The 16,179-nt window shown below is 37.9% G+C and overlaps 1 protein-coding gene across 11 annotated transcripts in view; it reads right to left on the bottom strand.

The window, feature by feature from the left end:
• pleca (plectin a) overlaps positions 1–16,179 on the bottom strand; it is a 153,953-nt gene that overhangs the window by 115,553 nt on the left and 22,221 nt on the right. For 2 of the 11 annotated variants that reach the window (XM_049476050.1, XM_049476052.1), the window contains exon 1: positions 3,977–4,102. The exons of the other annotated variants lie outside the window; for them this stretch is intronic. In XM_049476050.1, coding sequence (XP_049332007.1) covers positions 3,977–4,022 — 46 coding nt within the window. In that variant the 5' untranslated portion in view covers positions 4,023–4,102. Of the gene's footprint in view, positions 1–3,976; positions 4,103–16,179 lie in introns of those variants that run through there. 11 annotated transcript variants of the gene reach the window in all.

Genomic DNA, 16,179 nt, shown 5'->3' with positions numbered 1-16,179 from the left:
AGTCGCTGAGCTGGAGAGCGAAATAAGCATTCATCAGCATATTAGCATCCCTGCTAAAAACAAATAACAAGGGCCTAGTTATCACAAAAAGCTCACAAACACAGAGATGGGATCTTACTATAGCTCTATAGCTGATATAAAAAAGAACTAAAAATAGATCCAAACATTGCAATGTTAATAGTAAAGTAATTTAGGGTGTTTTCAGTAATTCAAATAAAGAAGGAACACAAAATGAATCATGTAGTAACTTAAACTAGTGTTAAACAAACCAAAACACTCTGTGAAGAAGTATTTAGGTGCTCTTATCTGGGGAGATATACGTTCAAACTTTTTTTAGCATTCCACTACTTTTATTACTTTACTTTTAAAATACCAATAGACATATAAAACAAAATAGTTTTACATAACATTGAAAAATAACCTTGTAATTTTGTTTTTGTCATTTATTTTTGTAGTTTTTGCAGGGGGTGGTTGATGCAAATATATGAGATGAATCATATTCATATTATAAGCTGATTAATTACACTAACTAAGGCAAGCGGAGGGAGTTTTATACTAAAAAAATACTTTTAACTATTTTTCATTGATTTTCAAACTTTAAAACAGGTCAAATTGACCCGGAACATGATCAGAGGGTTAAAGGATTTTTAATTGAGCTTTATAGTTCCAAGAATACAGAATATATTTGACATTTTTCTTAGATGTTTGACAAATTGAAGCTACACACTGAGCCATGATCTAATGAATACAATATATAATATAATATATATAATGTACAATATACAGAACACTGCTCCAGCCTTAGTGCTGGAGAAACTTCACCCTGTATAACTCTGTACTTCAGTGGAGTGGCTTTACTGCTCCTTAATAACTGACTGGTAGAATTTAAACATAAGGAGCATAAATGACTTTTAGGAAAATTAAAGCATTTTTAATGAGCCTTATAGTGTGAAAAATACTGTTTATTTTAAACTTTGCTGAGCAATGATGTAATGAAAACAATATTAACCCATTCAGCCATTTTCCAAGTGTGTAGAATGTTAATAAGCCTCTAAAAAAAGTTAGGTAAGTGTTAGAGACCTGCCAGGCATATTAACTAAGTGAACTGGAGACTCTGAATGGGGTGAGAAGCTTTTGTGTGTCTTGACATTTTGGAAGACCAAAAGCAGTGGAAGAGCTTTCAGATCCTCAGCCTCCTTTCAGTTCTTCTCTCCGCCCTCTGGAAAGTGATTTAACAGCTCTGTCACATTTAGTCAGACTGAGACACAAATTACTCAGCTATAGACCAGGACTGCTTTTAGAACAGGCCTGGAATCAGTGCCAGGGTGCGGGCAGTGCCCACCTCATCACTGGCTGTTTTTACCCAGAATAATGACAATAAGAGAGCTTTGAGAGTTGGACCATCACTGCATTTCTTTACCTCTTTTAGAAATTGTTGAATGCTGTTATAGTTATAAAAATGGATAAAAGTAAAATCAGTTCAAATAAAGAATAACTAAAGCCAACACTCTGCAGCTTTTTTAGCTTCTTAAAGTGACTCAGCAAATATTCATTAGATCTAACAAAGCAATTATTTGGTCTAGAATGACAGAGCAACCATCTAATCAATAATCAATCAATTGCTCTTCTTTTGCAACTGATATATAGTCCAACAAATTGCCCAAGCAGAAAAAAATGAAGAGACCACTCAATCAGTTTCTCTGATTTCACTATTTATAGGTTTATGTTTGAGTAAAATGAACATTGTTGTTTTATTCTATAAACTACAGACAACATTTCTCCCAAATTTCAAATAAAAATATTGTACTTTAGAGAATTTATTTGCAGAAAATGAGAAATGTCTGAAATAATGCAAAGAAAACAGTTTTTTCATGCATCTTGGCTTATGCATCTTGTTCTCCTCCACCAGTCTTACACACTGCTTTTGGATAACTTTATGCTGCTTTACTCCTGGTGAAAAAATTCAAGCAGTTCAGCTTTTTAGTGGTTTGATGATCAGCTTGTGATCATCCATCTTCTTCTTGATTATTATATTCCAGAGATTTTCAATTTGGTAAAATCAAAGAAACCCATAATTTTTAAGTGGAAATGATATACTCTTTAGCGACACACTTCTAAAAAAAAAAAAAGAGATGCATTGCTTTGCAATACACAAGCCTAAAAATATAAGGTAAAACACCAGCTGTGAGGTTTTTCTGGACTTCATTAGCTCTTCTTCTACAGTGACTCAGCAAATATTCATCGAGTTCGACAGAGCAATTAAGAGCTCTGGTCGGGGGTGACCGAGCAACCGCCTGATCGATTCCTTGCTGTCCAGCGATTCCTTTTGCAACTGACGAATAACACCTTTATAACGTCCTCGTCTTATAAACAAGTACTGTAGTAGACACAAGGAGAACTTTAGACATGTCTTCAGAGACACATTTTAAACAAAAAAGCAAAAAAGGCTTTGTGATACCATATAAGCCACCAGTTTTAAACCTCCTGTGAAGCAATATGAAGCTGTTAAAACTACGACTTGCGTGGAATTCCTACTAAAATATTGCGTACGTGAAAACGTCGGTATGCACAAACAAAAAATAATGCTTATTTGTATTTGCATTTCAATGCATTGCTTTAAAACATAGAAACATAAGTACTACTGCAATATAGCAACGTAAGTGGCCCTAGAATTGATACTTGAGGTACGCCCACTTTGGGTCTCAGTAAAAAGGGGATAACTGGTTCCGTTTTGAGACTTCTAAAAGTTTCCTCAGGGTTGTATTTACCATATGCTATGTTTAAACACCATGTTTACGTCACAGAAGTGTTGTTCTGTAGAGTTGCTATACTGCAGTTTCAACAAATAAAGCAGTTTTAGCTGTTAAAACTACAACTTGCGTGGAATTGCTACTAAATTTTTACTACTAAAATGCATTTGCATTTCAATGCATTACTTTTAAGTGCCACTAAAACACGTTAGAAACGTACGCACAAAATAAAACTGTGGGGGAACACACATTCTAATATTTTTTTTTTTACGTTCAGTCGATTAGTCGATTAGTCAGCGATTATTTTCTGCCATGTTTTCCATCTCTAAAAAACGATAAAAACTGATTTCTTTTGAAATGAGATTTAAAAGGCATTTAAATGTATGGATGTTGGACACAGACTAAGTTGAGTGATCTCCCATTGTGCTTCTTTTTCCAGCACTTTGTGTATTGAGGTACTGTTACGAATTTACGATTAATCGACAATGAAATTTGTAGTCATAATCTATTTTGCCGATTATATCGACCAATCGTTGCAGCTCTACTGCAGTGCATTAATATGTGATGAAGCGTGAAGAGAGAAGAACGAGAAGAGACGTGAAGTCTCTGAAGTCCTGAAACATTAAAACGATTAGCGATTAGATTAGAGTTAGATTCTAGAGTATAGCTGCCTTGGTTTGCATGCTGTTTTCATGCATTTTTAATGCATTTGCTAAAGTGTTTTTGTTTTGCATTGCTGTAGCTGAGGAGATGATGCAGCGACTATGCAGCGGCGATGCAGCTCACCGGCGTGCCGCATGCATGCCGCAGACGGGGGAGCAGAAAGCAGGGGAAGTGCCGCTCGCTGACCTCAGCACTGAACTCTCCGCCCTCCCCCTTACAAGCTCCCCCTAAGCCCTGGAATCCGCAGGACTTTAAACATGAATGCTCCCGTACAAAAGACGTCTAACACGGGCATTATCCTGTTTAAAAACGACGAGAGCTCCAGAGATGTGGAAGCTCCTCAGACGTCTGTGTCTATGTCTGCATCATCTCAACATCTCAACATCTCCTGTCAGCTCAGGAAGAAGTTCTAGGGTTCATGAATCCATATTAAACCATTACGATTTTGTTGATTCTATATTAAAGAATAAAAGGTTTCAGTGCAAGCTTTAATCCCAGACTAGGATGCACTTGTGCACTTTGCATCCTGGTGATACAGCGAATAAAAGAGAGAGAGGCGGTACCTTTGAGAGAGCTGATCTCGTGCTGGATGGATCTGGCAGTATCCATGCTCCAGTGCTTCCTGCAGCTTCAGGAATAGTGGTGAACAGACTGTGCACCAGGCTGAGCACTAGCAACACGGCTACTTGCTGACGGCGTGGCTTCTGTGTTTTGACCGCTCTCTCTCTCTCTCTCTCTCTCTCTCTCTCTCGCGTGCTCACTCACTCTTCTGCAGGGGAAGTAGAGAGGAGAGGAGGAGAGGAGAAAGAAAATGCACCCCTCCCTCTCTTCCTCCTCCTCCTCTTCCTCCTCCTCCTTCTCTTTTATCCTTTCTGCCAAACATCACATCCCCTGCCCCTCACCCTCACCCTCACCCTCATCTATTCTACACAGTGGCAATGCAGGCGAGGACATTTGGCAGTGAGAGATGGCTGCAGATACTATAAAATAAAGAGAGAGAGAAAGAGAGAAATAGAGAGAAAGAGAGAGAGAAAGAGAGAAATAGAGAGAAAGAGAGAGAGAAAGAGAGAGAGAAAGACTGTTCTCTGTTTCTTTCTAATCTATTTAACCAGTACAATAAACCATTTCCTTCCACGTCCATTCCTAACCATGATTCACCCTCAAAATACCCGACTCATATCTGTTAATCACACAGTGCACAAACATGCATCCTGCAACTATTGTGCATCTACTTAAAAAACACACAAGCAACTCCATCATTTTTATTCACCAACAACCAAAATTTCCAAAATTCAGACTTCCCAAGTCTCCCGGAAGTTGCAGGAGGCTACCGTATATCAATAACAGCTCCCTGATGCCCACAAGTCAGATAAAATCTCCCAGAATCTAGAATGAGTGGCTCAAGAGTGACTTTTTTCCCCAATCAGGTGTGGCAAAGAGAGGGAGAGGGAAAGAAAGACACTCCCCTCCCATCAAAACTCATTTCATTTCTCTTCAGACTACTCTAAAGTATATCCACAACTGGTAAAAGTAAAAAACAATAAAAGCTTGTAAAGTTTGGAATAGTGATTTTCCATCCCTCACACGGACTCTTCTTGTTGAAGATAATGAAGTATCTGAGCCTCCACTACCAGACTCTGCAACAGCTTCTTCCACCAGGCACTCAGACTCCTCAACACAAAAAGACAGAGCCTCCACTACCAGACTCTGCAACAGCTTAAATCCACCAGGCAGTCAGACTCCTCAACACACCGACAGAGCCTCCACTACCAGACTCTACAACAGCTTCTTCCACCAGGCAGTCAGACTCCTCAACACACCGACAGAGCCTCCACTACCAGACTCTGCAACAGCTTGTTCCCTCAGGCAGTCAGACTCCTCAACACACAGACAGAGCCTTCACTACCAGACTCTGCAACAGCTTCTTCCCTCAGGCAGTCAGTCTCTTCAACACACAGACAAAGCCTCAACTACCAGACTCTGCAACAGCTTCTTCCACCAGGCAGTCAGACTCCTCAACACACCGACAGAGCCTCCACTACCAGACTCTGCAACAGCTTCTTCCACCAGGCAGTCAGACTCACTCTAAACACACACTTTTACACACTCAACACACAGAGACTGGACCTTTCTCCATACCCATCACTATAATATATATCTATAAACATTGTTTTTATTGTTGTGTTTAGCTCTGTTGCACCCTTGTAGCATGTTTGCGCTTCATGTTGACTGTACTGTACTGTTTGTTCCAGAGGAACGTCATTTCATTGCACTGTGGAATGACAATAAAAGCCTCTTGACTTGATTTGAAACTTTCATAATTTTTTCCAAAAAGCAGCCAAACACCAAATACAAAATACTGCTCTTCATTAAAAACAGGCTAAGATTTTAAGCTTGATTAACGTGGTTAAATGTTAAATGAGTTATGAGTCAATCAAACTGCTCAATAATTGCAATGTGCATTTTTGTTTTGCAATTCAATGATGACACAACATGACCCAATATTAATAATGCACTCTGTGTATCCAAGATTAAAGCACATAATTTTTTGACATAGAAAATGAGAACAGCGCACATTTTTCTTTTGATGCACAAAGCTGTAGCACAATGACTGTAATTTAATTTGCGTAATGTGATTGTAATTGTGCATGAACACAGTGCAATGACAAAGCTGAAATGGGACACTGTGCAGCTCGGAGACACAGCGGTGACGTAACTGTACTACGATATTCTCTCTGTCCTTATAAAAGTCAGTGTGTGTGTGTGTGTGTGTGTGTGTGTGTGTGTGTGTGTCCTTGATGTCAGCAGTGTTATCAGCCCCACCCCTCTTTTTACGCTTCAGCACCACACTGTTAATCTGAGAGGGAAAACTCACAGCGACACAGACTTAAATACAACGGCAGATATATATTTACTGTGTATTGTATGTTTTTTATAGCCTTATATATTTTCTATTAAATCTGTGTTTTAATTTATGTTTAAATATGTTTCCTAAATTTCCTTTGTGGTAAATGAAGCATGTATGTATGTATTTATCTATCTATCTATATATCTATCCATTCATCCATCTATCCATCCATTTATCTATCCATCCATCCATCCATTTATCCATCCATCCATTTATCCATCCATTTGTCCATCCATCCATCCATCCATCCATCCATTTATCCATCCATCCACCATCCATCTATTTATCCATCCATCCATCCATCCATCCATTTATCCATCCATCCATGCATTTATCCATCCATCCATCCATCCATCCATCTATTTATCCATCCATCCATCCATCTATTCATCCATTTATCCATCCATCCATCCATTTATCCATCCATCCATGCATTTATCCATCCATCCATCCATCCATTTATCCATCCATCCATGCATTTATCCATCCATCCATCCATCCATCCATCCATCCATCTATTTATCCATCCATCCATCTATTTATCCATCCATCCATCCATCCATCTATTTATTCATCCATCCATTAATTTATCCATCTATCCATCCAACCATCCATCCATCCAACCATCCATCCATCTATCTACAGCATCAATACAACAAACAGCACAACAGAGATCCCACACAGCCCAAACACAGCGTTACACAGAATTTATATTTTTATTTTTCTTTCTTTTGCTGCTTCTGTTCTTTTCTGGTTACATAATAAAACACAAAGGATCCCCCCTGAGTGTGAGATGACACAGCAGTTTCAGAGCTGCCCAGCTTGGCCTGCTGGATCAGGGCATATTACTGCAGTTTTATCTCTTTCTCTCTCTTCCTCTCTCTATCTTTCTCTCTCTCTCTCTCTCTCTCTCTCTTTCTCTCTGTGTGTCTGCAAAAGCCACAAGAGGGAGCATAGTTCTAAAAATGCTTTGCACCCAAATTCTCTGGAATCATACAGCAAAGAAGGATTTAGAACTGAAAGAAGCAACAGAGGTAGATGTTGGCTCAAACCTTTAAATTAGGGCCAAAATTTCACACCAGAACTATTTGGTTCGGTTAAATCACACTATGATTGGTTTGAACTCTTGTTGCGGTTCGTTTTAGCTGGTGTAAAAACAGTAATCGTTTACAGGTTTAGCACAAAACAACCGTACCGAGACCCGAGAGAGGAGCCAACCCTAGAGCGGTTCTGTCTGTATGTAGTGAGAAGATGATCTGGTCTCAATCCGACCCAACAATTACCTATACTATTTTAATTTGAGCTACAGTATATGGCTGTTCAGGTGCAGTTTAACCTGATTTATTAGCCAGATAATTAACTACCACAGCTATGAACCAACACAGTCTCTGCTGCTGCTCCACGCTAAGCTGTTTTTTTCACACTGAACACGCCGTAAGTGCAACGTTCACTGCTGTAATGGCTCTGTAGCCACTTGAACGCCATTCATGAATCAAGTGCTGAACTTGAGTGTTTAATGTTAAAACACAGCCTGAATGAGTGTGTGATGCGCTTTAATGCTCTGTTATAAATAGCTCGGCCCGATCGGTTATGCAACAGCAGAAGAATTCCCTTCTCACAGACAATGAAACCATGCAGAGTTTATAACACACAGATTAGAGCAGCTGCAGCTCATTAGACCCAGTTGGACTGGGTGCAGGACGCCGAGCTGAGACAGGAGAGACGGAGAACATAAACTGATCATGAACAGTTAACTCAGGGGCTGAATACTTTTGCACGTCACACTTTTTTCAGATTTTTATTTGATTCAAATTTTGAAAACTTTGTATTATTTTCAATTCACTTCACAATTATGTAGTACATTGTGTTGGTTTATCACTTAAAGTCTCAATAATATACATTTAAGTTGTTGTTAAGTGGTTGTAAGGTGACAAAATCGCAAAAAGTTCATAACTTTGCTAATTTTTGGTCTACAAATCTTCTAAAATGCCAAACATTGCTGATTTAAATGGGATTTGATAAAGCACCGCCTCCCCCAACTGTTACTATTAAGTCCCAAAGCCAACATGAGTGTATAATAATTAATCACACAGACAATAATTAAACAGAATCAGTAGGAAATGAAATGCATATTTAGGTACCACTTTAAAGTAAGGCTCCTTTATAAAGCGTTTTATAAATAGTTTATAAAGGAGATCATCAATGGTTATTAATTAGATTATAAACCATTAATAAGCAGTGACATCACATAAATAGAAAAGGCAACAGTGGCCTGTCGTGTACCAAATAGTAATTCTAGATCTTACTACTAGATGCTTATCTTACTTACTGTCTTTTCCATCAGTCAGCATTAACTTAACTTCTGTTAATAAATAAAACTACTTGACTTGACTTGACTTTAATAATTTAACTATAATATTAACATATTAAATGACTGAACTGACTTTCTATATTATTTTATTAGATATATGTTAAAAAGGCATTGTCACTGTTGCTCTTTCTATGTATGTGTTGCCAGTGCTTATTAAAGTTTTTTAAAGTATTTACCTCATTTACAACCATTTATTAATGTCAGTTATAAACTATTTATAAACCCATTATAAAGGAGTCGTATTTTAAAGTGGTACCCATATTAATCCACAAAAATGTCTATATCCAAATTCCATCACAGAGTTTTTCCTCAGGGAAAGCTGTAGAATTTAGCAGAGTATATATATATATATATATATATATATATATATATATATATATATATATATATATATATATGTGGCTCAATATATCACTCTGCATGATGGGTAGCTGCTGGTTAGAGTTTCTCACTGTCTGGAGCTTAGAAAAACACAGTCTTTGTTTCCCCCTGTCCCCATAGATACCATACACACACACTCACACACACACACACACACACACTCCACACATACACACACACACACCACCGCCTGTCAGCAAAACCCAACAATCTGATTCATAAAACCTTTAAGCACGTGTCAGACTTTACACATAACCCACAATCCATAACTTATATGAGCACAGTCAGAGCTCTGAGTGAACACACTAACATATATAATATAGGGGACAAAAGTATTGAGACATGCAGAGTGGCTTGCAAAAGTATTCATACCCCTTGAACATTTTTTTAGATTTTAAGTGATAAACCCTAAATAAAATCTAGTGCAATCAATGTGTGTGTGTGTGTGTGTGAGACAAATACAGCTATAGCTATTCCACAGAATAAGAATAATGACTCTGCCAGCAGGTGTGGGAAATCTCAGGTGTGTGAGACGGGGCCAATAAACACAGAGTCTAGTCGTCTGCGTGACCCCAATACTATTATAGCAGTGCTGTGAGACACAGAGAGAGAGAGACAGTGTGTGAGAGAGAGAGAGAGAGAGAGAGAGAGATACATATTGTTTATGTATACATGAACTGTTTATGTATATATTATAATTGATCAATTGTTGTTTGTTAGAGACAGTGAGAGAGAGACAGAGAGACACAATGAGAGAAAGGGAAAGACAGTGTGTGTGTGAGAGAGAGAGAGAGAGAGAGAGAGACAGAGGGAGAGAGAGACAATGAGAGAGACAGAGGGTGAAAGAAAAAGTGAGAGTGAGACAGAGACAGTGAGAGAGACAGAGAGAGACAGAGGGAGAGAGAGACAATGAGAGAGAGGGTGAAAGGAACAGTTAGAGTGAGACAGAGATAGTGAGAGAGACAGAGAGAGACAGAGGGAGAGAGAGACAATGAGAGAGAGGGTGAAAGGAACAGTTAGAGTGAGACAGAGATAGTGAGAGAGAGAGAGAGAGAGAGAGAGAGAGAGACAGAGAGAGACAGAGGGAGAGAGAGACAATGAGAGAGAGGGTGAAAGGAACAGTTAGAGTGAGACAGAGACAGTGAGAGAGACAGAGAGAGACAGAGGGAGAGAGAGACAATGAGAGAGAGGGTGAAAGGAACAGTTAGAGTGAGACAGAGATAGTGAGAGAGAGAGAGAGAGAGAGAGACAGAGAGAGACAGAGGGAGAGAGAGACAATGAGAGAGAGGGTGAAAGGAACAGTTAGAGTGAGACAGAGATAGTGAGAGAGAGAGAGAGAGAGAGAGAGAGAGAGACAATGAAAGAGACAGAGAGAGACAGAGGGAGAGAGAGACAATGAGAGAGAGGGTGAAAGGAACAGTTAGAGTGAGACAGAGATAGTGAGAGAGAGAGAGAGAGACAGTGAGAGAGACAGAGAGAGACAGAGGGAGAGAGAGACAATGAGAGAGAGGGTGAAAGGAACAGTTAGAGTGAGACAGAGACAGTGAGAGAGAGAAAGAGAGAAACAGAGAAAGAGAGGGACAGAAAAAGAGAGCAGAAGAAACAGAGAGAGAGAGAGAAACAATGAGAGAAAGAGACAGTGAGAGAGAAAGAGACACACTGTCCTTCATGACCTGTGAGCAGCTGTCAGGATGTAGTGTGATACTGAATCACTCTTAGATCATAAAGAACATTAAATAGAAATGATCCAGTGAACATATGATCCTATACATGACTATACATGAGAATAGTACGTACTTATAGTACAGGCCTGATATAGAGCACAGAAGGATTTTCCATTTACTATTAATAGAAGAAGAGATATGTCTCTGATCCTAATATAGAGGTTATATTTGAGCATGTATTAATAAACCTCTGTTAATAGAGTCGTGGCAGACAGAAAACAGCACATGTGCTAACAGATATTGAAATAATAAATTATAACACAGGAAATGTGATGAAATATGAGAGAATAATAAAAATGTTATTGCTACTGAGCAAAAATATATAGTTGTAGCTCAGGTTTGGTCTTTTCTCTTGCATTTTGGCTCTGATTTATTGTATCAATTTATTCTCTGTCTGTTGTAATGCCATACTAAGTGCAGTTCAGACACTGTCCTAGTCTTAGACTCTCTGTAAAACACCAAATCCACCGGAGATCCTATTTAAACCTATAGTTACTTACACACAGAGGTGTTAGAACAAAACTCCGGTGTGGATTTGTACTTTTAACTAAGTATATAAACACTGATGTGTTATTCGCACAAATAACACAGGAATGAACTGCATGCTGTTTCTAGCGCTGTTAGGTATCTCCTATCTGACGAGACGGCGTCGCTGCCTGGCTTCTGCTCTGCCTGTGGGTGGTCCCGAACCGAGGTGGGCGGGGCCATGAATACTAATTCACGGGATGATGTAGACACGGTGCTTTTCCTGATCGACTCGTTTTGTATTTTTCTAAATATTTTCTTTTACTAGCTGCTGCAGACAATGAGGAAGAGGAAGAGTTTAATCATATATAGCATCATAAACAACTCAGAGAGACCCACTGTATTTCAGAATACAAAAGAACAAGAAAAAGTGGATTTTAGCGTAAGGAGACCTTTAATACATTCAACAAATGGTTTGATTACCAATAAATCCCATACTACAGTAGATTATTAAAGACGGCAGCCATTCCATTCCTACCAGCTTATCCTTCCTGGAATACTGAATCCACACATGCACTCGTATGTGAAGGCCTTTAAAAGACGCTATTTTAAAGCGTAAGGTCATGTTGCATGAAATCAATCCTGCTGGAGGAGGACTGGACACAGGGAGTGGTCTCTGAGGCGTCTCTCCAGCTCACCAAGTCAGGGATAGTAATTCACCATGAAAACACATCCCACCAGCCCATGCCTGCTCACAATCACACTGCACCGCTCTATAATTCCCAGCACAAGATTCCCAGTATGTGTGGATTACCTTGTATGACCTGGACTTTATATGTTTTAAATAAAACATAAATAACTTAAAATAAGTTTTTTTCTGGTGGTGAGAACGTGATCTGGTCTTATTTCGACCCAGCTATCAAATATACTCCTTTTTTATTGAGCTAAACTGCTAATAAAAAATTCTCTGTGTTTCTGTGTCTTTTTCTAGTTATTATGATGAAGAATAGAGAGTTCATTAGAGAGTTCAGTAACGCAATCTGTTCCAACACTGCTTTACTACCGACAAAGACTCTGGAATTTTTTTTTTAATTCAAAGTTCAATTTATTTCCATTGTGACTAAAAAATCAAACTCTCATTTTTTAACCAATATCTGATCTTTTTTTTTTTACAATATATATTTGTTCAATACTAAAATTACTCATTTGTTTTCCCTGCAAAATTTTGGAAACTAATTTTTGTACCATTGCCTTATACTGACTGGACCTGAAGAGATTAAACAGCAAAAATTATGTATTAAGTATTACAGTAGTGTATATTAGTCCTAATTCAAAGAAAAGGGGAAAGACCTGGAACACTCAAGTGGTGAAATAAATGGTTTGAAGCTTTTGCTGAGTTTAAGCTGTATATTGGAGGTTAATGCTTTGTTTAAGGGTCGTCCTCCACTAAATCCACGTTCCTTCACAAGCCTGCAGCCTTCTGCCTGTAGTAACACTGTAGTAACACTGTAGTAACACTGTAGTAACACTGTAGTAACACTGGATGTGGCCTCATGTATTTAGCTCAGCTGGAGAAATTCACTAAGTAAAGCCAGATTTCTGCAGATCATTCCCTCCCACAGGCAGGTCAGCGCCGGTCCAGGTCAAAGGTCAGCTCCTGCTTACAGGACAGCAGATGTGGTGGTGATCTGAAGCAGGACTCAGAGCGGGGCTTCAAAAAGATCTCATGAAAAACGATACCGCCCATCTGGAGAGCGCCGGCAGTGTCCGAAAAACAAAAACATCCATGCAGATTTTAAACATAACCTGGAAGAATTCGATGAAAATAAAACAAATAACATTAAAATGTTCACAAAAGGTCAATTCTGTCAGCGCTGACCATCCCCGAAACATCACTTAAAAATAATGAGTTTCTTTAATTTCACCAAATTGAAAAGCAGCATAAAGTTATCCAAAAGCAGTGTGTAAGACTGATGGAGGAGAACATGATGCCAAGATGCATGAAATTAAAACTGTGATTAAAAATCATCAGGGTTATTCCACCAAATATTGATTATTTCTGAACTCTTAAAACTTTATGAATATGAACTTCTTGTTTTCTTTGCATTATTTGAGGTCTACAAGCTCTGCATCTTTTTTTGTGTTATTTCAGACATTTCTCATTTTCTGCAAATAATAAATGATCTAAATTACAATATTTTTATTTGGAATTTGGGAGACATACAACAACCTCCTGATGGCAGGAGTGAAGGTGTCGCAATCGAAACAACAGAAAAACAAAAAAGCTCTGATTTAGGGCTATATTCTTTGATAGCAAGAACCACGTTGGAAACCGTGAACCTTCTGAGCTTTGATATGATTATCAAGATAAAGCCTCGAAACCTCAAACATTTAAGAAATGTTTTAACAAGTCATTTTGGCCCAAAATAAACCCTGTTTTTGGAACGTATTTATAATTCTTGGCAGCAACAGAGAACATCCAATTAACATGAAATCTAGCAGTACAACAACATACTTCTGCAGACCTAAGAAAAATCTAATACAAGCCTTTTTATGGAGATGAGTATTAAACAGTGAACTATTCAACAGTGTTTTTCATGCTACCACTTATAACTAGATTATCACAAGTTTAAACACTATCAAAAAATACAATTAAATAAATTCATGGTATACAGTAGTGCCAAACAGTAAAGCATCTATTATTATTACTGATAATACTCAAAATTAGGTTATTTTACTATTATTTTAAAATCAAATTCCACTTATCAACGAAAACCAGAAAGAGATGAGATGAAAGCGAGTTATCTCAGTCGGACATGGAACAGTTGCACTCCTGCCAAATCAGGCAGATTTAGGAATGTGGCACCCTGTGACCCGTGCAGGAGGGAGGAACCGAACAGGAAAAAGACAGAACATACCACCCATATACTGGGCATCCAATAAAAAGGCACCAATAAGGCACCATCTATCTGTAGCAAAGCACTGAAGATCTAAAAAAGAAAGATAACCAGTGCCCCCAAGATAGGATAATGGCTATAAAGAAAGTTCAGGGGAACTGTGGAAGTCACGAGGGAATCTAAAAGAACTGCTTGTATACTGGAATGAAAGAATAATCAAAACTCCAATAACATTGATAAACGTTAATCTTATTAATAAATATAGTAATAAAAAGTGAGTAAGAATTAAACCTTACAGACAACATTATCACAAAAGCTCAAAACTAAATTTAAAGTAGACAAGACTATTGTATTTAGGAACTCGAAGAAATTAGGAACTCATGAAATGAACACCCTGCCAACTGTAAAGCATGGGGGCGGATGTATCATCCCTTTGGGGTTGAGCTATCACCTGGATGAACATGGATTCAAATGACCAGAAAAAGCTAAGGCAAAACATGCAAGATTTGTGAAAAGACCATAAATAAGATGTGGTTTATAACCAGCATTCTTCTGATTAATATCAATAACTTATCAATGTACTTAAGAATGACTTTTGTAAAAAATAATGAAGAGAGCACTTCAGTTTCTGAATCAGTTTCTCTGATTTTGCTATTTATAGGTTTATGTTTGAGGAAAATGAACATTGTTGTTTTATTCTATAAACTGAAGATGACATTTCTCCCAAATATATATATACAGTAAATATTGAAATATTGGTGATTTAGAGCATTTATTTACAGAAAATGAGAAATGGCCGAAATAACAAAAAAAGATGCAGAGCTTTTTCAGACCTCAAATAATGGCAAGAAAAAAAGTTCATATTTATAAAGTTTTAAGAGTTCAGAAATAATCAATATTTAGTGGAATAACCCTGATGGTTTTTAATCACAGTTTTTTTCATGCATCTTGGCATCATGTTCTCTTCCTCCACCAGTCTTACACACTGCTTTTGGATAACTTTATGCTGCTGTACTCCTGGTGCAAAAATTAATTCAAGCAGTTCAGTTTGGTGGTTTGATGGTTTGTGATCATCCATCTTCCTCTTGATTATATTCCAGAGGATTTCTATTTGGTAAAATAAAATAAATGAATTATGATATTATATGATTTTATTTAATATAAATTTGAGTTAAATTTCATCAACACCTCTCAGAACTCCGTAATTAAGGGTGTTTTGATGGATTAAAGGTCTGTGAGCTGCTCTGCATAGTATTACTCTTTTGGGCTGAGTTTATTTCCCGTCTGTGATCACAAACTGGGCTGATATTTATAGCCTCTCCTCAGCTCCCGAACTCCAGACATGAGGCAGGAACAGCATTGTGGGAAGGGGCGGCTGCTGAACCCATTCTAAAGACCATTTACAGTAATTACACCACCGCTGGTGATCAGGTGAGTGTGTTCTGTCAGGTCCTTTACTGTGATCAATGGTGGCCTTTAACCTTTAGACTGAGAGACAGGGTCATGTTTTATTTAAACAGTACTGAGTGATTCTTAATGCAGGTTAAATTATCTTAAAGCCATGTAATGATGCAGTCGCTGGGGGTGGTTATTAACTGCTTATGATCATGATAAATCTCTGGCACTGGCTTTGATGCCTTGTGAACAATTTATACGCCTTTAAATTCAGGTTTATTACTCATATTCAGGCTTATTATTCATATTATTCATTAGCTTAACTCATCATAACTCAACATGTGACTGAAGACTAGAGAAATATTTAATGAATTAAATAAAATATGTATAAAAATGAATACAGTTAGATGTCAAACTCAACTCTGACTCAAACCCAAGGATTTAAAACTTAACTTGAACTTTAGACCAACGACTCAAGAAACAACCCCAAAGAATTAGGACTTGACTATGATTTGAACCTCTGAGACTCGAGTCTCAAACTAGACTAAACTCTGCTTTATTTATTTATGGATTAAAAAAAAATGCTCCCACTTCAAAGACTCATTATTCAATTACAACTTGCAGT

Source organism: Astyanax mexicanus, chromosome 3 (genome assembly GCF_023375975.1).
Source record: "Astyanax mexicanus isolate ESR-SI-001 chromosome 3, AstMex3_surface, whole genome shotgun sequence".
Taxonomy (NCBI): domain Eukaryota; kingdom Metazoa; phylum Chordata; class Actinopteri; order Characiformes; family Acestrorhamphidae; genus Astyanax; species Astyanax mexicanus.
The sequence above is the reverse complement of the archived record's forward strand: the minus strand, read 5'-3'. Positions and strand labels throughout refer to the sequence as shown.